This window comes from Cygnus atratus, chromosome 2, assembly GCF_013377495.2.
Source record: "Cygnus atratus isolate AKBS03 ecotype Queensland, Australia chromosome 2, CAtr_DNAZoo_HiC_assembly, whole genome shotgun sequence".
In the NCBI taxonomy this organism is placed as follows: domain Eukaryota; kingdom Metazoa; phylum Chordata; class Aves; order Anseriformes; family Anatidae; genus Cygnus; species Cygnus atratus.
The window spans coordinates 96,240,016-96,262,200 of NC_066363.1; the positions used below are offsets into that span (position 1 = coordinate 96,240,016).

The 22,185-nt window shown below is 38.2% G+C and overlaps 2 protein-coding genes across 11 annotated transcripts in view; one reads left to right on the forward strand and one right to left on the reverse strand.

Annotated features, from left to right (window-relative positions):
- Nucleotides 1-11,802, reverse strand: MSANTD3 (Myb/SANT DNA binding domain containing 3). Of its 5 annotated transcripts, none has more exons than XM_050708721.1 (4): nt 11,179-11,802; nt 10,177-10,288; nt 4,949-5,394; nt 1-3,722 (listed from the first exon to the last, which is right to left on the reverse strand). In XM_050708721.1, the coding sequence occupies exons 3-4, from the start codon at nt 5,361-5,363 to the stop codon at nt 3,313-3,315; spliced, it is 825 nt and encodes a 274-aa protein (XP_050564678.1). In that variant the 5' UTR covers nt 5,364-5,394; nt 10,177-10,288; nt 11,179-11,802; the 3' UTR covers nt 1-3,312. The 5 variants fall into 5 exon arrangements, with proteins under 5 accessions (XP_050564678.1, XP_050564680.1, XP_035406398.1 ...); XM_050708723.1 differs by having other exon boundaries at nt 413-3,722; nt 11,190-11,802; XM_035550505.2 differs by lacking the exons at nt 10,177-10,288; nt 11,179-11,802 and adding an exon at nt 8,483-9,273 and having other exon boundaries at nt 413-3,722; nt 4,949-4,997; nt 5,091-5,394.
- The window catches only part of LOC118249965 (uncharacterized), a 21,949-nt gene continuing 10,102 nt past the window's right edge, over nt 10,339-22,185 (forward strand). The window contains exons 1-10 of one of the 6 annotated variants that reach the window (XM_035550501.2): nt 10,460-10,651; nt 10,816-10,893; nt 14,308-14,376; nt 14,833-14,863; nt 16,450-16,509; nt 16,913-16,993; nt 17,671-17,807; nt 19,142-19,264; nt 20,619-20,661; nt 21,831-21,950. In XM_035550501.2, the coding sequence (XP_035406394.1) occupies nt 10,843-10,893; nt 14,308-14,376; nt 14,833-14,863; nt 16,450-16,509; nt 16,913-16,993; nt 17,671-17,807; nt 19,142-19,264; nt 20,619-20,661; nt 21,831-21,950 (715 nt within the window). In that variant the 5' untranslated portion in view covers nt 10,460-10,651; nt 10,816-10,842. Of the gene's footprint in view, nt 10,894-14,307; nt 14,377-14,832; nt 14,864-16,449; nt 16,510-16,912; nt 16,994-17,670; nt 17,808-19,141; nt 19,265-20,618; nt 20,662-21,830; nt 21,951-22,185 lie in introns of all 6 variants that reach the window. The other 5 variants (XR_004779262.2, XM_035550502.2, XM_035550503.2 and 2 more) reach the window with 5 other exon arrangements.

Consider the following 22,185-nt stretch of genomic DNA (forward strand, 5'->3'; position numbering starts at 1 on the left):
GAAATTTGCCTCACCTTGGCTAGAAGGTCATACCTTCTCTTTGTAAGAACAGAGTCCGAGAAATATCCATATCTGTCTGGTATGTTTTTTCTTATGGAATTAAACAGGGATCGTTTGGCCCAGTGTATCTTTTAATTTCATTCTTGCCAACAACTTTATAACAAATCCTGAGAAGAATAGGTATTTTAGCACTGCTGTAGTTTATCTTTGAAAAAACTTGGGAAAATGCCTATTTAGCTTGGCCAGATGTTTAACAGGAAAACACAATGATATGAAAAGTATCTCAATGATGTAAGCTGGAAAAAAAAAGTCAGAGGAACAAATTGACATTTTCTGGGATGGCGATACTACAACTACGAAAAGTTGGACAAAAGAAAAGACAAAATCTAAAACCAGAGGAACTGAAAACAAACAAGCAAACAAAACCCCGCATTTCTCATGTCATTTGAACTCCATCACAGCAATCACTTTATAAAGCCATTAGGTGGAGAAGTGAAAGCCTGGCAAGGAGACACATTACTTCATCACGCTGATCTTTGACATTTTTCTATCAACCAACCTTACAGCAGCCAACAGTCGACCACAGATGGGAAAGCAAAAACCTGGGTCTTCATTAAGCCCACCACAACAGCATGCTGGATCATTTGTGTTAGGTGTGACATGCCCATTCTTCCTCTGTGTATGTACTGATCATTCTTTCTTTCGTATCTTCATCTTGGTTCTTTTTAATTTTTCTCCTGTGATTTTCTTTCTTTGATTTTCTTTCTTTGAAGTACAAGCTGAATTAAAAGGTTCTATTGTTCAGCCTAAGAACTGTAAATTTTGGGTTCAGAATAGGTATGCATACCAAAATAAAGACATTACCCACTTAGTACAGTCTGAAAACATGCATACTTTAAATGACTTTTTTTTACATACAAAAATAAAACAATCTTTCACGAGCAACGTTATAGCTTTCTGGAGTCAAAACCACCCTTATCTCAAACACCACTGATTCTCCCTGGACTACTCATACCTTACCACAAGGCTATCTAGACCTGGATTGTCTCTCCATTCTTGCTCTCTTCACAGTGCTGAAATTGTCTCCATTGGTCACCTCTTGGCACCTTAGCACACTTAGTTTTAATGACAGAGTTTCAAATTACTTTCGCTTTGGAGCAGTGTGGAAAGAATCCTATCACTGGCTAAGAGAAATATCTTTTCTATCTCTTTTCTGGATGGTGCCTAACCAACTGTCATAACCACTCAAATAACTGACTTGCCTTCCAGAAACACAGAATGCAACCTCAGACCATAAAGGTCCTCACTCCTGTTCACTGCTTTCTTTTGCCTCTACCATTATTGTGCATCATTGTCCTACTTTCCAATATTGTTTCCATGCAGCAGAAAAAAAGCATCCATAATTATATCTTCGTTTGGAAGTCCTCTGCTTCCTTCATACAGCCAATTTATAAGAAAACCGAGTCTCCTGTCAAAAAGATCTGTCTTCAGATTTCATACATGACCTGCTCTATAATCCTGCAGCAGCTCTGCAAAAATTGCTTTTTTTTTTCCTCTGTAATATAAAATAAGTTGCGATAAATCACTCCCATTGCATTTGCTGGTGTTAGCATGTTGAAGGGAGCAGTGCATGTACCACAGCGTTAACCACTGTGAGTATTGTGGTTGATAATGGCAGTGCTTGCAAAGATGAATCACCAGCAGGGAAAGGAGTTCAAAGGGAAAATAATAATAACAAAAAAAACCAGCAAGAAACCAACTGCCAAAAACCAAATCCGAAACAAATTGCACCAGAAAGAATATCCAGGGAAGAAATAGGAGTGTAACCGGGAAGAACAGCATGTTTTGTGCCATACCCTAATTTAAATATGTTGCTCTCTGTCTAGATGTGACCTTATTAATCGTGACCTAAAAATGCGTTATTGAATAATGGGATACTTGGGATTTTCATTGAAAATATATGCTTTTCTTCATTTTTCTCACTGCTTCAAATGTTAGCAGTACAGCTTCCTACAAAACAGCTTTTCACACATCAGAAGATCTTATGAATCTTTATGGAGTTCTGTATTTCATATTTTCTTAACCCTTGCCCCACTAGAACAAACTATTGCCTAAGGAAGGATTATCTTTATTTGTGCTTTCCTACCATCGACTATTCTGGGCCCCCAAACTCTGCGGGGGCCTTCATGGGAATGCTTTCATACAAATCATGTCTGTCACTTCTCACTGACAGCAAAGCAAAGAAATACATCACCTTAACACACAGGACAGAATAAAACAGAACTCCAAGACAGGAATGATCCCCTAGCTTACCACCCAAAGCTATGGAAAAGAAGGCAAGTCTTAGCCTTTTTTCTAGCGAGGCTGAAATACTCCAGTTAGCTGCTAAGTATTGCATGGGGAGACAGAGGGAAACTTTGCCGATGGACTAGATGACTTGCTACATTTTAAGAGCTTTATGAATTGTTAAAAAGGTCTTCCCCTCAGAACGATTCCACGTGCACAGCACATAGCATTGGCAGCAGCATGCGGCCCTCCTATTTCGGTATTCTACTTGAATACAAGACAGGCCTGGAAAAGAGAGGACAAGCACAGAGGCTTCTGAGGAAGAAGTCACCTTCTTTACAACTTCATAAGGGTCAAGGCTCAAAGAACACAAGGGCCACTCCACAGCCATTCTCTCAATCAGCCAGCCAGATAGAAAATATTACTGCTGTTCATCACAAGCAAAGTGCTCAATTACTACAGTGTTGCTTTTGCTACTTCCTTCACTTTCACATCTTCTATGAAGAGTACGTTACGGACTATATTAACCAGAGGCTAAAAGTTTGCTTTGTTTTGTTTTTCTGTGCACCAGCATAACATCTGTCAACTGCTTTTTCTCTCAATAGCAGAGAGCAACCCTTGCTTTTATTTAGGAAATGGTAGGTATGAAGAGCTAGAAACCAAAATAAACACTATAATCTGATGTTTAAAGCTGTTACATTTTTTCAAGAATACCCAATGAAAGAAGACCCAGAATACCTTAAATTTCAAAGGATGTTAGGGTATTCTGAGAGCAGAAAATATGTTCACATTTTAGAATACTGCGTATGTCTGAAAGTTACAAAAGTCAGGATTACCTACAAATGAACAGTACCGTTCTGCCCTTGGCAGACTCTACCAGTGTTTCCCTAAATGTTAAGCATCAAAGTGTGTTCCCTATCAGCTGGGCACCTATCCTGTCACTGTACATTCACATTAAAACACCCTCTTGCCAGTGCGCGTTACTTATAAATGTGCTCAATCAGACTGACTCCGCCACTTTATGCTCTATGGTGAATTAGGAAAGGGTCTGTTAAAGGATGATACAGGCCATTCTTTTGTGATGGTCTGCAGTTTTCTCTCCCAATACATTTTCTTTTTATTTAGCACTTCCATTTTTATCCTGTGTTCCTCTTCAGCCATCTCACATTCTCTTTCTATTTGCTGTATTTTTGCCACGTGAACTTCATTCATTTGGATTAACTGCAGTTGCAAAATTGACATTTGCTGATGATGCTCTTCCTCATGCATCTTTTTCAGAGCACTTTCCTGCGACGCTTTACTTCTGTAGTTCTTATCCGCTGCTATTCTGACGTCAGAACATGAAGGCTCAGGTTGGGAGGTACCTTCACACACTGGGAAATGTACCAGCTCTTTCTCTTCCTCACAAAGTTCTCTACTTGAGATGACAAATGACTCTGTAAAACAGAAAAGAAAAAGTATTATAGTATACCCCTCTTCTCCCTCAAGAAACACAAACTTGTGATAATATCTAGAGCTGTATACATCTAAACCTTATGCTTCTGTACCAGAATAGAGCAGCCACCACATAATGCTGTTCTAGTATAAAATACTGAGGACATAATGATCTGAACTGAACCATTCTGGGCTTGGCTGAGCCTGGAGCTGAACCTTAATGCAGATGTTTAAGTCAAATCTGTATGTGACCTGCAATCATCTCCTGAAAGATCTGAGTGTCAGGTAAAGAGTCGCATCTACAATAACACCAACAGACTGTAGAAATACGGGGAAGGCTACTACTTACTCCTTCCTCATCATTACTGCATATAGCATAAACACAGTGTTGTATATTTTCTGGAAAACAATTAATATTATTCTAACTTCAACAAGGTTCTACTTGTTCTACTGAAATAAAAGAAACTACTCATGGAATACAATAGTAACCACTGCAATTTATTGTCTTTACTTATGGTAAATACAATCATGAAAGAGAAGATGCAAGAATGTTATCTAACAATGCAATTACTCTTTTCTTTTTAGCAAGAAAGGTCTTATGTGGACATTCCTGAAGTCTGCAAGAAAGAACTGTAGGTATGCTCCCTTATAGTCTTGTACTATTCCTTCTGTGTATGCTTGCCAAACAAAGAAGAATATAGTACTCAACTTTTTTCAAAAATGCCATTCTCCAGTGTGGACTGCAGTGTGAAATACGATTCTACAAACACTTTTTAGTCCTTCTTGAACAGAAAGGAGGGAAGACCTGCAGGGAACTCTTGCAGCAGATAGTTGTCTATCAATTTGCTGCTGGTGGATTGTTTTGTTTTTATTGCTCAGACCTTCTCCCAACAGAATGACACTTTACAAAGGATCAAAATATCCTTGGGACCCTTCTGTTCTCTGTAAAGCCAGTGTGATGCCTGCTGTGATGCTCGTTACAAAGCAGAAGATATGTCAAAAACTGACTTAGATAAAAAAAAAAAGGCTAAGATCTTAGTTTAACTCCTGGGGGCCTAGGGAAGTAGACAGTCTTGTAATATCACAGCTCTGAAATTACTTTTCTGTAACCAGCAGTCACAGCTAAGTGGATAGATTTAGATTGCTGGCAGAAAAAAAAAAAAAAGAAATCACTGGCAAAACCACAGACAAAAGAAAACTACATGCATCATCACAACAACATTTATACCTTGACTAGAAGCATCAGGGTGATATTCCGAATCTTCTTCTGGTGGGCTCTGCAAAAAGTACATTTGCTCAGGCATTATGCTGGCAATCTTCTCCTTCCCTATGATGTGAGTATTTATAAGTGGACTAATACTTCTTTTTACCTTCTCCCGTCTTTCATGTGCCATTATCTTTTTTGTCCGTGCCTTGATATTCTCCCAGCATTTCTTTAACTGTTTGAAGTCTCGCAGTGATACACTGGGCTGCGAATTATACTCATGAGCTAGAGCTTGCCAGGTGCGTTGTTTCAGGGCAATAGTTCTTGCATCACTTTTTTTACACTCAAGTACATATTTGTACTTTTCAACCAATGCAAGCAGCACACTCTTCTCCACTTCTGAGAAGTATTTAGCAGGCTTTATTATTTCGTTTTGCATTTTTTACTGTTTCTCCAAGAAGCCAAAGATCCTATGAAAACAATGTTGAAAACAAAGAAAAAAAAACACATTAGAACTGGTTACAGTATCAAGTAATTGTGTTTCAGCAAACAACTCCTAAATATAACCTCTGATTCCAAAACACTTCCTTATCTAGAAAAGCTTGTGCATAGTTCTACGGTAAATAACAAAACATTCAGGTTAGATAGCATAATTATAAGCTGGTTTCTATTGCTACTTTAGTGGCTACACAGTTCCATAAGAAGTATATGTTAATGAAAAGATGCTTCCTGCCTTTGTTATATTTTGTCTTGCTATAAAATATTTGGTGTTCAATTTACTTAGTAACTTGTTTTTAACACCTTGTTTTTCTATTCATTACACTCAGAGAGTTTTCAAAGCCCTGAACCGTGGAGCAAGTTCTGAAATCCAGCCCTTGATCACTTCTGGTTTAAATCTAATGTTGTCTTCAGCAGGTTTGTCTTTCCTTGGGTACACAAAAGACCCTCTTCTGTCCCTGTTCTATAGGTATAACTGATTTCTCCCTTACATCCTTTCTGTATTATTTCAAAGTTCTGTAAGAAATTATATTAAAAAGATCTCTTTTTAAAGACTTCTGATAGTTTGGTTCTCCCCCACACTCAGCCCTTCTGGACTGACATCCAGCAGTGAGAAGGATCCTGATCAGGATCTCACTCCCTCTATAACTGTGCAGCCCCAGTTAGTTTCAAGTCTTGGGCAGAAACTTCTGAATAGTTATGTACAAAAAGGAAAAGCGTTACTTCTTAGCTCACATTTCTTCCGGTTTTAAACATAAAACTCAGGGACAGAACATACATAATTGGTTCATGTTCCTAACAGTCTAGAACTCTTTCCCAGAATGATTTTTCTAGTATTTTGCCTACTGTTTCTACTACTTCTCTCATAATGTTACCTGATGATTCAGTAGATGCCACAGTCAGACTTCCTCTTTTTCAGTCCAAATATTTTTTTTTCTTAACTCCACTACACTAGCATTCTCTTTGTACCATCCTTGTAATTCCTTTCCTCCAAATGTCTAAATACTTACACTTATTCTCACCTCTTTCAGTGAAGGCTTTATACTAACAAAGAAAGCTAACAGACAAGTTAATATCAAAATGAGAAACCATCTTTCACATGAGAACAGGAATATTCTAAAGATGATAAAGATTATTATAGCCCATATGATAAAACCCAGAAAAAGAAAGAAGAGGATTTGAGGGATGGAGGAGGCTGTTGAACAAAGCACAGAATAGCAAAGCTGAAAAAAAGTGAATAGAAAATAGTAACAGTCTGAGTTTAAGAAACTACAATATACAGTTAAGCATGCTAAGTCACTGGCAGCAGCCAATTTGTACCCCTAGTGAAAAAGAAGCACCCAGTTCTGTACTTTATTTCTGTCAGTGCTCAACCAGGCAATCACTGGGTACACATAGACTGGACACTTGGAACCTACATAGATCCTGGCTAGTCGCAGTTCTGCGGTCTCTTCAGAAATGCTGGTGTCAATGGGAGAGCTGGAGTTTTGGAGCAGACAGGATTTAGTGGACAAAGGGCATAGATCCATAGGAAACCAGGCTTCGTTAGCTCTGCTGCTCACAGACCAGCTTGTTCATTACGCAAGAAAGAAACAGGTGGGAGAAGGATGAGAGCTGGGCATCTGGATGTAAGGGTGTAATGTTCCCAGATCCAGCGTTTCCTCCTTCACACTCTATCAAGTTATTTATTAATCTCTGTGAAAACTTAGGCACTCCATGTGTTGGTGAGCAGGAATTCTCAAGCACCTACAATCTCAGAGTACAAGCTATGTGCGTGTAAACAAAGTTTAAAGTATCACATACCAATCATTATTATAACGTCTAGGTCTAATACACAGAAGAGAACATCTGCTGCAGAAGTTCCTTAAATAAAGTAAGTAAATAAATAAGCCAAAAAGTCAAGAAACGAGCAATCAAAAAAAAAAAAAATAATGCAAACTGGGAACTTGGCTCCATGAAACAGCTCTCAAAACCCGTAGAATAAAAGAGACCTATAATGAAATAGACTCTATCTGCTAACTGATTTTACTTAGGTACTTACTGTACCATTCCAAACCATTGAGCTGCTTTGGACAGCTGCTTCAGTGAAATTCTTGGAACTAAATATTGATGTTTCAATCTGTCTTAGCCTTAGTTTCACTGAGAGGCAGAACAGAAAGCAATCCCTCCAGCAAGTCATAAGATCCAATAGCTGATGACCCCAAAGAGCCAGGATCAGAGGTTTCACGGGCCTTCCACTGAGGCATGTAAATCTTGCTTCTAGCTTTGAAAGGACGCAAGAAACTCAGACTAAAAATAGTGGTATTTATTTGTAGAAAATTGCTTTGATTAGCAGAACAATGGGTTTTCAGGAACTCTGGAGACTAAGTTCAAAAAGTTAAACTTAATAATACCTGGACTTCTAGATTCCAGGTGCTAAAGGTGCTAAGTATTTGGCTACAAAGACTGTCAGAGATCAACCGATATCGGCAAACATTTAAATACTTCAAAATGTAACTTCGTATATATTAACACCCTATGTATTAGGATAAAAGCTCATCTTTCCTGGTTGCTGCCACAGCAAACCCCTAAGTATCACTTTTATACCCCATTTTCACTTATTGCTATTATTTTTACTGTGATAGGATCTGAGATTCCTTAGTCATAAGCTCAGATGGTGTACGTTTAAGAGTGGAAACATAGGTTCTGCTCTGAGAAGAATACAGGACTAATGCCTTTCCCTCCCCCATACACATTCCTAACTACTTTTCCTACACATACACACTGCACTGGTGTCCTTTCCATGACAAAGCTAGGATTATGATTAGCATGCATAAAAGAACTCAAGAATTGCTGAAAGCAGTTTAATGCACTTAATACAGAGGAATAAAATCAAAATTCTTGAAGCTTCTTTTCAAGCTGTTACACACTCAGCCTGCTTACTTCATTATATGAAAGCCCCTTTTCAATAAGGTAAGTTGAAAGCACTCTGAGATGTCAGAAAATTTACAGCACTGAGGATTTGCAGCAAAATACTACCATGCATTTGTATTCACCCTTTTTTTTATGGATATCAATCACCTTTTGACAGCCCACTGGCTCCTCAGTGGAATACAAGAAAGGACTCTCACAAAGTGAAATAATTTCCATTTCGAGGCTGAAAGATCCTTCCAAGATGTATGCCCAGGATAAAATTTAGCACATAGGAATCTGTGTGGAAATGGAAGCAGTTTATTGCATATAGCTCATGCAAAAAACAGGATTGATTTGGGAATGTGATTTGGGAATGTGACTGCACATGAGGACAGTTGCACCGTAAATTCAAAGAAACAAAGAACAGAAAGCTTCCCACACTCTTACAGGTGCTCAGGCTGTTAGACTGTCCTGTGCAGTAAGGAATTACTTTATCCTAATTATCTTCTTTGGCATAGCTCCATTCATAACTTGCATTAAAACAAATCAGTGTCCTAAGTACCTCTCTCACACAAACCTCTATCACTTTAAAAATAACAAAAATATCTCCCAATTCCTGACACTTTGAAATGCTGTGTGGCGTTCTTCTCTTGAGGACTATAAAGGAAGGACTATGCTCTGCTGGAAGAATTTCTTGGAAAAAAGATTACACAAGTGAAGCAATGTACATATGTTCATAAGTACGTAAATGTATATTATTTTGCTTGCACACATCTAAACACACACTCATACTCCAACCGGTTACAAAAAAGCACATTTTGAAAAAGAAAATCACTTCACGTTGGCACATGTGAGCATGTTCAGAGCTTGAAATTTTTCTTTAGGCATGAGAAAATGCAAGGAGAAAATTATGATGGAAGCCTTAACCCAAATGTGAAGGTTACTCTAACGAAAAACAAAAATAACAGTTTGCCTGCAAACTGTAGTCACTTACGGTGTGAAAATGGAATTCATTTGCCAATGCTAACAGGATTGCTCTCAGAAATAGTTAAGGACTAAAAAAAAAAAAAAAGAAAATTTATTTATCCAACTTAAATTACTGATGAAGCATTAAGCGTGATCAGCCATTTACAGCATTGGTAGCCAGTCACAAATGCTGTCCTTTTCATCCAGTGTCTGGGGGTGAAAGAAAGGCATGGGAATGCAATGACCAAATCCAGTCACAACAACAGGTTTATGTTTCATTTGGAGAATGAGAGAACCAGCAGTAAACAGCCTCCTTCTTCCTCAGATGTTAGGTTTTCCACACAGAGCATCCTTCCATCGGGCTGTTCCAGGCCTGACCCTACCTACCTTGAGATGTGCAATCACTAGGTGATTAGATGCACATTACAAACATGAATGAGACCTGCAAGGAAAACGTGTCACATGCAAACGGTTAAAAAAAATAAAAAAATAATTAAAAAATGCAGTTGAGTGCTTTTATCTGTTGTAACACAAATTAGTAATTATCATGGACTGTCCAGCAAACGAAGAAAACCATCTATTAGTTAAAATTCACAGTGTTTTGCCTGGATTTCTTCTGGTACATTTTATATACGTGCTATGTATTTTTTTTTAAATACATGTAATATTGCAAAGGCATAGATATAATGATTCTATAAGGATATTTTACACGGGTCATCCCGATGCCTATGGAAGCCATCCAAAACAGTTCGTGGCAAAGAAAGGTGAGGGCTGCAGGTTGCTATTCCCAAGGACCGCCTGAAATTCCCCTGCAATTCCCCCCGAAAAGAGGCACAAGCAGGAATCCCACCGGGCTCTCCCTCCCCCGGACTTGTCACCCCTCAAGCGGCGCTTGCCTTTTATATTTCCTCGCTCGCTCCTCTTGTGCCGGAGCCAGCCGGGAGAACAGCTCCTCGCTCGACAAAGAAGGACGCTCCACCCAGGGCGGACATGCGGCTTCAGGAACATCTGAGGGAGGGAGGAAAGCAGGGAGGGATGGAAGGAGGGAGGAGGGAGGGAAGGAAGGAGACCGGCCGTGCGCGTCCCCACAACCAAGGCGGCGTTCCCGGGGGCGAGCCCACCCCCCGGCCCCGGGCTGGCAACAAAGCGCCGCCACCTCCCTCCGTCCGTCCCTCCTCCGTCCGTCCCTCCCTCGTCTCCCCACGGCACCAGCTCGGGCTCTGCCTCCGACAGCGCTCCCAGCGGCGGCCCGGGGGCTCTCCGGGCCGCCAGGGCCCTGCCGCCGCCTTCTCCGGTGTCCCCCGGTGGGGCGGCGCGGCCTCCATGTGGCGGCCCTGAGGAGGGCAGCGCAGCCCAGGGGTCGTGGGGAAGGTCGGCGGCGGCCGCCTTTGTCTTGCTGCCGGGGGTGGGCGAGGGCTCCCGGCGGTGTTGTGCTGCCCGAGGGAAGCTCGAGTGGTTTCCTGCCGTGCCCCGGGGATTTGGGCGATTTCCTGGATCTAAAATAACAATCTTTTTTATTCTGGTACTTTCCCTAGAGTTGCCATATCATCTGAAGCTCAACCATGGACCCCGAAGCTGAGATAAAGAAGCAGGTAAACCCCTTCTACTGCAATGTAAGTATTGCTTGCTGGGAATTGTAACTAACGCGAAATCGAACGGAACCGAATTTGAACTCTTATCTTGAGCTGAACTGGTGTTTTTTTCTTCTGGGGAATCTCTGAACATGTTTTTGGCCTGATACTTCACCTTTTCAAAAAGTAGTTACTCCAGTTATTAGTACAGAATGACAGTCAGCTGAAACCTGACATTCACCACATAGAGAGAATTTGTTTAGGACAGCAGTGGTTTACAGCTAACGTGGTTTTGAAAGCAGCCTTGCATTACAGCCTCCTTCTTACCTGCATATTACCTGTTGCCAGCTTTGGGCTTCCTCAAACCGATCCCCAGTAGTCCTTCTTGTTTATATAGTGAATTAATCTGTGAGGAGAAGGTCTTTTGCAGCTCTTCCTCCCCTCTTAGCCTTCCTCTTTCAGTTTTGCTACCACAGTGTTGATGTGCCTGGTTCCCTGTTTTTTGGCTTCGTTCAGCTTCTTGATTCAGAGCGTTATTTTCAGGAAGCTTAAGGGAAGTAGTGACATTTTGATGTGAATGCTTTGTCATGTTGAATTCAAACCAAACATGGGCGGTTTCAGTTATTGTACTGGTTCTACTTCTTGCTGAACACCGGAGAAAACAGCAGCTATGTTCAAGTTGGCTTGTGATGGTGTTAGGTTTATGATTTGCCCATCTTCTGCTCAGTTTTAGCATATTTCCAATTTTAACTTAGGCCAGCTTTGCTTAGTAACCTTTATTGCACAGTATTCTTGCCTATGTGTTCTCTAATCTTTTAATGTACTTTCCCTATTGTTAATTTTGTGAGATCCTTATAAACTTACAAATTTAGTAATTGCTCTATATTTTTTTTGAAACCTCAACAGAAAGTATCAGCAGTTCAGATAGTTAGGGTTCTGAAGTTTACCAGTTGTGAAAATAACAACTAACTGTAAAGTTTTGCCATTACATCTTGTGCAAATACAGGACACATAAACACAAGCATAGTCTCTTAGTTTTAGGTAGGTTATTGTTATTGTTGATAATTTGCTAACGTTCAAGAAGCTGTGATGGGAGTTCCCTTTCAAAAATAGATCTTTATACATAAAAATGTTAAGGTTATTTACAAAATGTTATTTCTTCCCTTAGTTTACCCAGGGCAGTGGTCTGCTTGAAACAAGCCTGTCCATACACCTGCTAAGTGTCTTTGTCTGAGCAGGGGCAAGAGTACTGAAGCATATGTTGAGTAATAAAACTTCTTTCTTGTAGTCTGTTAGAGGCTCAGATGAAAAGAAAAACAAAACATTTTCTTTATTTCTAATTGGATAGAAAACAGGAATGAAAAAAGGTTTGTGTGTTTCCATGGTTATGTTTTTTGTTTCTTTTTTTCTCAGAGATTTCTCATTTTACAGAATGATGATACACAGTGCTATCAAAACACAGAGATTAGCATACAGCATGTGTATTAGAGTGGTCATCTGGGTTTGGACTCTGTGTTTAGCTGTCTGGCTACTGCTGGGCTCTGTACTCCACTTCTGGTTTCAGCAGCTCTTTAGTGTACAAAGATGACACGAGAGAGGAGCAGTGGTACCATCTTGTATCCTGGAGCCTCTGGTTTTATATGGATTTCTTTTAAGCACTGATCTACCTCCTCGAGAGCCCATCCTCCTCCTGGGAGGAACTTCCCACTGCCGTCAGCTGTATTACACCACTGTCCTGCACAGGGTTGCAGGACCTTGTAGGTTCACCTGCCCATAAATCTTTGGCCAGACCAGTCGTGGGCCAGGTGCTTGGGGTTGTGGCAGGTAGACTGCAGTGCTGTGACAATTCTAAGTTCTTAGTGCACCCAGGGCGTGGTGAGAGTTGCTGCATCTTGGCAGGTTCTGCATCTTTGTGGTGTTGACTCTGGTGAACAGGAGTGCCAGGGCACTGGAAACCAGGTGTGAGAGACTGAGAACTCTAGGACTTTGTTGGGGTAGATGAGACTCCTGGATGTTGATCCTATACTGGAAGGGCATGGGATGTCTTGTGGGGTTTTAATTTGTATTCCGAGGCATGACAGAAGAACATCTGGCACAGAAATGCATGGTTATGGTGTGGTAGGAGGATGAAACTCTTGCCATGTAAACATTTTTGAACAGGACAGGAAATCTTTCTGCTTTTGCAACTCGACCATACTCTAGTTATGCATATTTCAGATTTTTTTAAAGCCCATATAAGAAGTTACTGTTCTCACTTTTAAGAATGGATGTTGGGGATGCTGTTATCTTCTTTGTATATGCATAAATTAGTCAATTTTGTTTTAGTCTCATACGCTCAATGGACATCAAGAAGACAAAACTACCCTTTCAAAAGGATTCAGTGAGCAGGAATGCAAGAAAGCATAGGACTATGGGGACCCAGGTGTTAGGAAGGTAGAGGTGTAGATGCAGCAGGTGTATTGAAAACTTCTGAAAGAATTTAAGAATCTTGAGCTCGTCTTCTTGTTCTAAGGCTTATATTTGTTGCTGCTCTGGTGGAGAAGATAGGAAGACACATTAAGACATCTTTTGTTCTTAGGGTCCTTCAGATGGATTTTCTGGGTGGGTATGAAGATTCCTACCGACTTGTTTTATTTTGTTATTATTTGAACATATTTTTTTTTACTTTTTCCTCTCTCCTTATATAGCACTGGCATCAAACTTACTTTGCTGTCTTTTGCATGTTTGACTGTGTTGTGTCAAGACAGCCAAGCCAATAATTTTATTAAATAATTGGTAATTTTAATTTAATTGAAATAATATTATGTTTCTAGATAAAGGCATTCTTTTGAAGTGGAAGATTAAACTGCAGCTCCTCATTAGAAAAAAAAATAAAATCATAATGTATCTGTTTCTCAGAGTTATTGCTGTTGTTTTTAAAGATGTTTTTTAGATGAGGAGGAAGTATTTGGAAATAAACCAGCTGTGACTGAAACACTTGACATGCATGTGAGTGAGACAGGCCCCAAACAGATCAGAGCGCAAGTCTGTTAGTTTGCCTGCTGCTCTGAGAAAAACTGGCTTTGGACACATGTATAGGCTTGTGACAGGTATGCACTGCCTCTGGTTCAGACTTGGTTGGTAGGGTGTGAGGAAGATCTTGGATCTGTCTTGGCTTATCCACGCAAAAATGTGCCATGAGATAGCAGCAGGATTCTGGCGACACCTGAAACCTTTATGCGATGTGGAGATTCCTTTTAATCACGTGGCTATTTGGTGGTTGTAGAATCTCGTGAAGAAAAGTTCTAGTTGAGGTCTAGTAAAGTTCTTTAGTTTGTCTTAGAGAAATAGTACTTTTATGGAACTTGCCTACGCTGACATTTTAACAGCGGTCGTGATTTGTTTTGATATCAGTTGTATTTTTTTTTTCTGTTGGTTTATGTGCACTGCTAGAAACACTTCTTCTCTTTAACCTAGATTTGCAAAATCTGGTGTGCTTCTGCATTAAACTTGCAGACTCACTTCCTTGGATTCAAGCATAAGACGGTAAGATCAGTTTTTGAGTGCACCTTTTGTCGGATTTATAGATTTATTTAGCAATAGAATGGAGTATTGAAATATCTTTTTTAGAGTGTGCAATTTCAGATATTTAACTTGTTTTGTTGCTTTGCTATTTTGTTTACTGCAATAAAGTGGAACTTAGTTTTGTACATTGGTACCATCAGAAAAGATGGATAAAACTTTGCATTTTGTATTCTGGATTAGTAGAGACAGAGAATACATCAGAATACAGGACCGATAATAAATGCAGAATGGAATTATTTAAATGGTAGAGTACCTAGGGAAAATATATTTTTGAGTATACTGTAATTTTCTTGAGGTGATCTAAGGTGTTAGTGTTAATCTAACTCATTTAATAAACAAAGATACTTTTACTTTGCTATCTTTTGAATCTTAAGTGACCGGTTTTTTTCCTTGGTTGTTGATAATTCACTAACTTAGGTGGAAGAAGCACTGAAAGCTCATGGTATTGGTAAGTGCAAGATTTTTTTAGTTCCTATCCTATATTATAGGTGCAGCTTTCTCCCTGCCCCAATTTAGGTATTTATGAAACAAGAAAAAGCCTTTCTCAAGATCTGTGCTTTAAGACCTGACCTAGGTTCTTTGGTGACGTAACTGTATAATCCTACAGTGAAAAATCAATAATGTGAGCGAAGTTTGTTAAAATGCACTAGCTACAATACTAATGATCGCTTACATTTAAAAATTTGAGCAACCTCAAAGACATTCAAGATTGAAATTACATTTAAAATATATATATACTTCCTAAATGTATGTGTTCTGCACATGCTTTATATTTGCTTTTTTAAAGATCTCATTACAGATATTTTTGTTTAGCTGAAGCAAAGTGCTTCTAATAGGTTTAAATTATCACTAAAACTTACTTTTTTATGAACTAGTCTAGTTCCACTAGGAATGAGGGTTTAACTATAACTTTTCCTACTTGTGTTTTATAACGCACCAAAACGTATTTACTGGTTTGTACAGTGATACAGGTTTGCGCAGTGCACTGCTCCTGGGATTTAGTTTGAAAGTTGTGGCCCAAGTATGCATTGTCATTGCACCTACCCAGTCTGGGATATTTTGTACAGTCTTCAAAGCAAATTTAAGCAATTAGATATTAATCAGCATAGATGCCCTGAAATGTTTAGAGGTGAATTGGTCAACACGTCTTTTTTCTCTTCCTCCCTGCTCCCTTTTCCCAGATTGATTGGACACTAAAAAAAGTAGATGAGTTCTAGTGACCAGAATATGATTTATATTCTTAGTCTTTGTAGTTTTCTCTTCATGACAGCTTGTTTCCTTTGCATGCATTGGCATTCCACTCCCCCCACCCCGCCCCAGTCCCATCTTATATAGATCTCTCTCCCTCTCACAGTTCTTCGATGACAGATCACGTTACGTGGCTGTTATCTTATTATCTCTGTCTTTCTTAACGTTCTGCAACCACAGCCCTAACACATGCCATATGCCAACAGAAAAAAAAAAAAAATACTTGACTGGGAAGGGGATAGCTGTAGAGCTTTTAAAAAGGACAGGGAGGTTATTGGCCTGAATCAAGTGTCTTGACAGGCAGGAGGTTTAAGCGTCTCAAGATCAGTGGATTTAAATTGAATTTCTGTGATGTATTGGATTAAAGTAGCCCTGAAATTTATGAAATAAAGCTTTGTTAATTATAGAATAAAAGGTATGGGCATCATAGAGAATCAGTCAGACTTTCTCCTTGTTGCAGGTTGTCTTTATATAAATTAAATTACAGTCAAAATTGCTTAGAATTTAAGCCACTATTTAAGAATTTAATTTTGTGTTGTGTGTTAAAACCCGTGTTATAAGGTAACTAGAGGCTGCATTGGTTTGCCTCTGCCTGCTTCATTGAACTGGCTGACATGAAATAAGTTTGTTGTTGTTTGGTATAAATATTTTTTATCCCCAAAATCATGTAGCACGTTCAAAACAAAACATGTTTGTTGTCTGTAGTTTTCTTTAAAAAATATATATATATTATACCAAATTTCCACTTCTGTTTTTTTTGTCTCTGTGTGTGTGTTTTTGTTTTAGTTAAAGCTGCAGGTGGCACCGGAGATCAAGTGAAAACACCTGAAAAACTTCCTGATTATGGTAAGAATGTTTAATGTCAAAAAAAAAAAGTGTAGAGAGAAATGAAATGTTTTGAGGTACAGATGTCTAGATCTTAGAAGGTTGTTTGGAGTTCATTTCTATTCATTGTATTTCCCATTTACAGTAAATATTTGTAATAATACATAGAATAATATTTGCACACAAGATGTTATAAAACAAGTGAAAATATGATTTTGGGGATAAAGTTTCTCAGTAACTGACTTGATTTGGGCTGTGGGGCTCTTTATGAGCAGGGATTCACTTTATACGTGAATTACTTAGCATGTTTTCTCTAGGCCGAAGGTTAGAGTCAGGACTTTGTTTCATTTTGGAGATATTTTGAGACCATTAAGACTGATCGATGGATGATGTGAGATTACATGAAATTGACCTTATCTTACAGTGCAAACTGAGCCAGAGAGATTTCATGGACAGACTTTGGAAGAGCAACTTAACACATGTAAAGATTCAGAACCTGCACTCGGTGAGGGTTTTTAATACTGTAATAGCTTGCTTGTGTGATGTTTATCTTTAAAAGAGTATTGAGTTAATCGTAAAAATGTAAACTTTTAATGCACGTTATGATTTTTACTAACTTTACATTGAGTACCTAGTAGTATGGTATAAAAGGGACCGATCTTAGTGACAAAACTGTTAGATTTAGCCTAGAATGCTTCTGAGAGTATGGTCTGTAAACAGTCTAAGGTGATATGATAGAAGGAAACTTGGACTTAAATGAGCTTTACTATTTTTGTCCAATTGTAGCTGCCAGCCCTGTGGAGGGAAGGGAGAGTGTACTGGACTAGAAGAATAACTACAGGAGCATGTATTAAAATGTACAAATAGTAACAAAAGAATTGTTGCTATTAATTTTTAAGGGATTTTTTTTCCATTTTGTCAAGTGCTGTGGTAAAAATAAGGCATCTCAAAGAAATTTGGTTTTATGTGTTTGATGTTGAAGAAGTCTAGACAACCAAAAGATGAAATAACTCATAGTTAAAAAAAATCTTAATCCACATGTTTGACACGCAGTAATGATAGTTTCCTTTAATACCTCTTTTGTAGCTAGCACTGATTATATTTTGGAGCCTAAGAAACAAGTAGAACACATTGTTTCAGCAAACATCAAATTTTCTAACTTTTTTTTTTTAATCAATGCAGGACTTAATTATATAATCGAATACCGATCAAAAGACAATTTCCCTTTTCTCTATGAGTGTCAACTGTGCCACTGTAAAACAGGACTGAGTAACATGTTCATGCACGTTTGCGGCTCCAAGCATAGACTGGCATACTTGGTAAGTTTTTACAGTAAAGATGTGTGTTTTTTTTTTTCTTTTTAATTATTATTATTATTATTATTGGTATAATGGTTTAAGTAGAGAATTTGCTAGTCAGATTTTAATAAAAAATCTGGTGTTTTTAAGCTGTTGCATAAGGTTTTGTGAAAATATGTAAATTTGTACTGCAGTCTTACATGTTGATGGTCTAATAAGTGGATTTAAAATTCACCTCGTCAATAATGTGTGTGCAGGTGCGTTGCTGACACTGAGTTGTTACTGTATCTTATTTTGGCTGACTAACAATGCCAAAAAGGAAATGCACAGCTGTAATTGACTAGAAGTAGGATTATAACTAATTTTTTAAAATTATTGTAAAGAACTGAATCAATGAAGAAATTGTTCCATCTTTTAGATATCTTAGGACCTAATGTTGTTACAGGGTGTATTGTTTTGGTTCTGCAACAATGTCCTTCTTAAAGATCTTGCTGTTTCTGTTCATTAATTCAGCTGGATATGCTCAGTGAGACTTGTATTGGTGGTTTTATTGTTCTTAGCTCTTGTACTTCCTGTTTACACCATCTGTGTTACATTCCTAAATACTGTAAAATGTAATAATAATTCAAGAAGGGTAACTTTTAGGTCATGCACCTGGGATGGATTAACTGTAGGCAGGAGACTATTTCTTAGGCCGTATCTAGAAGTATTTCTTAGGCCGTATCTAGAATACTGTGTCCAGCCTTGTGCTTCTGCAAACCATAAAGTTATTGATGAAATTAAGCAAGTTCAGTGGAGAGCTGCCAAGATGGTGAGGAGACTGAAGCACTCTCCCTGTGAGAAGAGGCTAAGGTAATTGGGCTTGTTCAGGCTGGAGAAGAAAAAGCTGCAGGGGGATCTAGTAGCAGCCCTTCGGTACCTCAGGGGAGGTTATTAAGAAGTCAGAATCAGGCCCTTCATGGACGTGCGTGGCCGGAAACTTTATTCAAGCAGGGGAATTTCTGGCTTTACATAAGAAAGAAGTTTTTTGCTGTGAGAACAGTCAGGCATTGGAGCAGGTAGCCCAGAAAGATTGTAGAATCTGTCTACTGTGGTTTTCAAGACCCAAGTAGAAAAAGCCGTGTGCAGCCAGTTCAGAGTTGAATGTCAAGCCTGCTTTGAGCAGATTCAGCTGAAGATTCAGCTTCAGTCCCCTCAATTAGTCTGCAATTCTATACCTAAACATTTCAGGAACTTCTGTTTTTTATGTATCCAGGTTGATTTTTCTCCCATGATTCTCTCTTTCTGTGCTAGGTCTTGAAAGAATTGCATAGGATAAAGCATGACTTCATGATTTGCATCTTATTTTTTTTTAGAAACAACATTATCCTGAGATAGCAGAATCTGATGAAGTTAAGGGTAAAGGCTCTGAACTCAACAGAAAAGTTAGGCAAGTTGCATTAACAATTGAGAAGAAAGAAGGAAGAAAACAAATGAAGGTACATTTCTTAAGGATGCCAGAAGTTATACACTTATAAACTGAAAAAAAATCTTTTTTTTTTAACCTTTACTACAAGTGCTTTTGTCTTTTTAATATTTCTTCCAAGATTACTCTGTATACAATTTCGCATTGGTCATTCCCATCATAAGTATTTAAGTATTTCTCTTGTTTGAAATAATACTCATGCTATCTGACTATACAGAAATACAACTCTAGGGAGCACAAATATACAAAATATCTGTATTAATATTTAGCCAATTCCCAGTTGTGTGTGTGTATGTAAAACAATTTGTTTAATTGTTGCTAGGAAGCTACCTTTATACTTTTCTAGGTTAGAGTTTCTGCTCTGTTAGCATCCTGTGGCAGTTCACAAAAGAAACAGATGAAAAAAATCAGTGATATACACGGGAAAGTATACAAATTTGCAGGTGGATGTGAGGTTCTCAGCAATGGCATGGGTTCATAGGAGCACCATGAGCTGAAACTGTTGAGGGGTTGCACTGTTAGAAGCATGTTCTTATGAAGTTATCTTCATATTGCTTTCAGTTGTTGTTTATACTGCAATAATGTTTAGAAACGTTTACCAGCTTTATCTGGCCAGGATATTGGTAAAGCTTCTTCTTCAGGTGTACCTCACTACTGTGGTTCATGACAACTTAATTCAGGTGCCTAGTGTTCTTTTTGGCATACCTTAAATTTGTGCTCTGCATCAATTTCAATGTGTAAACAGCCTGCTTGTTAAGCAGTGTTTCTTGGCAAGATCTAATGCTAGTAAGTATTCTTTCTGTACAAGCCCCAAATCCTACTTAATTATGCAAGGGTTGTCTTTCAGCAAAATTGTAAGTGCTTAAATCTGAAATCTGTTTGCATGCAGACTATTATTATTTGCAAGCAAATAAACATACTGGGAGAATATTAATTACATTATGTTGATGGTAATCATACATGCATATATGTATGTTTCAGATTTTTCGTCATGGGCATAGAAATAATTAATTCCATTTATATTTCGTAGACTGTTTTGTCTTTCCATGAACTGTTTCACTACATCCATAAAAAAATTGTTCTTGATTTAAGGAATGTTTAAGTAGAGGGTATATAAACTGTTATAAATTAATTTTATTGTTTTTTTTTTTTTTCTAAAAGCAGCTATTTTATTTTTTTTAAGCTCTTAAAACAGGTTTAATTGTAGTAAATAACTGTTCAAGTAACTACTCTTGCATGTCCGTTCAGTGGTTTACACTTGTGTGTACCACTATCGGTCATATCTTTAAAAAAATAAATATTTGATGAAATACCTAAATTAAAACTGTATCCACAAAATAGCTAACGTAAATGGTTTTTATTTATAGGTTGTTACGGATGCCCCGATGATGAGGAAGAGATGGCAAGAATGTAAGTGTGCTCAGTGGGATGTAACTTGTAAACCTGCTGTGATCTAAGATAGTTTTCTTTCAGGGCAGGTTGAAAGATTTGGTCAGAATGGTAGTGTGCGCGTATGTTCTGAGCTGCGTTTTGTAAGGTTGATGTATACTGAAAATTTGATGGATGGGCAAGTTCTTTCAGGAGCAACTAGAAAGACCTTTTTTATGGCTCTTTCTCTCTCTTTCCATTCTCCCCTTCACCCACAAAGCCTTCCTCACTTTGCCTTTTTCCTCACGTTTTCCTCACATTTACCTTTTTACCTGGTAACAGCTGTACTCTCTGCAGTGCCAGCTGCTCACAGGCATTTTGGTGAACTGGGCGGAATGAGCAGGTTGGACCTCAGTGTGTGCATTTAACCTGCAGTCCAGAAAGCCAGATGGAATCCTTAAAGCACAGCCAAAGCTCTTATCTGTGGAGGAAAACTTTTCCAGTTTTACCAGCCTTTGATTCTCACAAAGCTGTAGGAACGTGGTATCTCTGAGACTTCTTCACTCAGTTTAATCAATCTTCCAAAACTTGCTGTACAATACCATCTGGACGGACAGACAGTCCAACTGCATGCTATTCTAGAAAATGGATAAGAATTTCTATGAAACTCTCATTCTCAGACTTGCATGGAAATACAGACTTGAATTAAAACTAATGTAAATAGTTTTATTGCATATTAATGTCTAAACTGTGTTTTAAAATAGCTCAGTAGAAGTAATGAGAAGAGTATTTGTATAATGATCTCAATTAGCAGTGTCATACTCTGAAAAAGAAAGAACCATTTGGAATCTAAGAAGGAGTTTTGAAATAAGTTGAATCCTGTTCAAAATCCTTGTGTTTAATGTGTCTAATTTTGCACATGACCATGTAGCACGCTACTATAATTTATAATATTTAATTATGTTAAGAAAGTAGTTTATGTATGTAATTGTAACCAGGGTATAAAATATTTAAAACGTCTAGTTCATATTTAATACGTTATCACAGAATAATGCTTCTAAAATTGTTCTGATGTTTGTAACTGTTTCTATTTGTGCACAGAAGCAGCTAGTTAAAATTCAGGTGCACTTTTAGAACCGCTAGAACTAATTTCTTTTTCATTTTTATCAAGATAATGTCCATTTTGCTACATTTTGAATGCATTTGTTTAGATCCTAATGCAGATGACAGCCCTTCAAAAGCTAAAGTTCAGCATGTGGATACGTCGCTTAGTAATGAAGAAGAAACAGATTGTAAAAATAAGGATGGAAAGATGCCAGACCCTATTCAAGGTTAGAGAATAAGGCTGTACATATATATATTTAACTCGTAACAAAGCATGAATTATTTCCTCTATATGTACTTTTTGTATAATTTCTATAGCTATGTTCCGCTATAGAAGCGGCATGTACAGTGCATGGATGTGTTTGGGATCTGTGGCAGACAGAAAGCATAATTCTAGTGTTTGTAAAGAAAACTCTCCAGGTTTACTTAAAGTTGCTATAGCTGGATACTTCATAACAGAAA

Coding starts and splice junctions, on each gene's coding strand:
- MSANTD3 (XM_050708721.1), bottom strand. CDS start 5,363: ATGCAAAACGAAATAATAAAGCCTGCTAAATACTTCTCAGAAGTGGAG. Junction 3,723..4,948: donor CCCTGATGCTTCTAGTCAAG/GTATAAATGTTG, acceptor TCTGTTTTACAG/AGTCATTTGTCATCTCAAGT.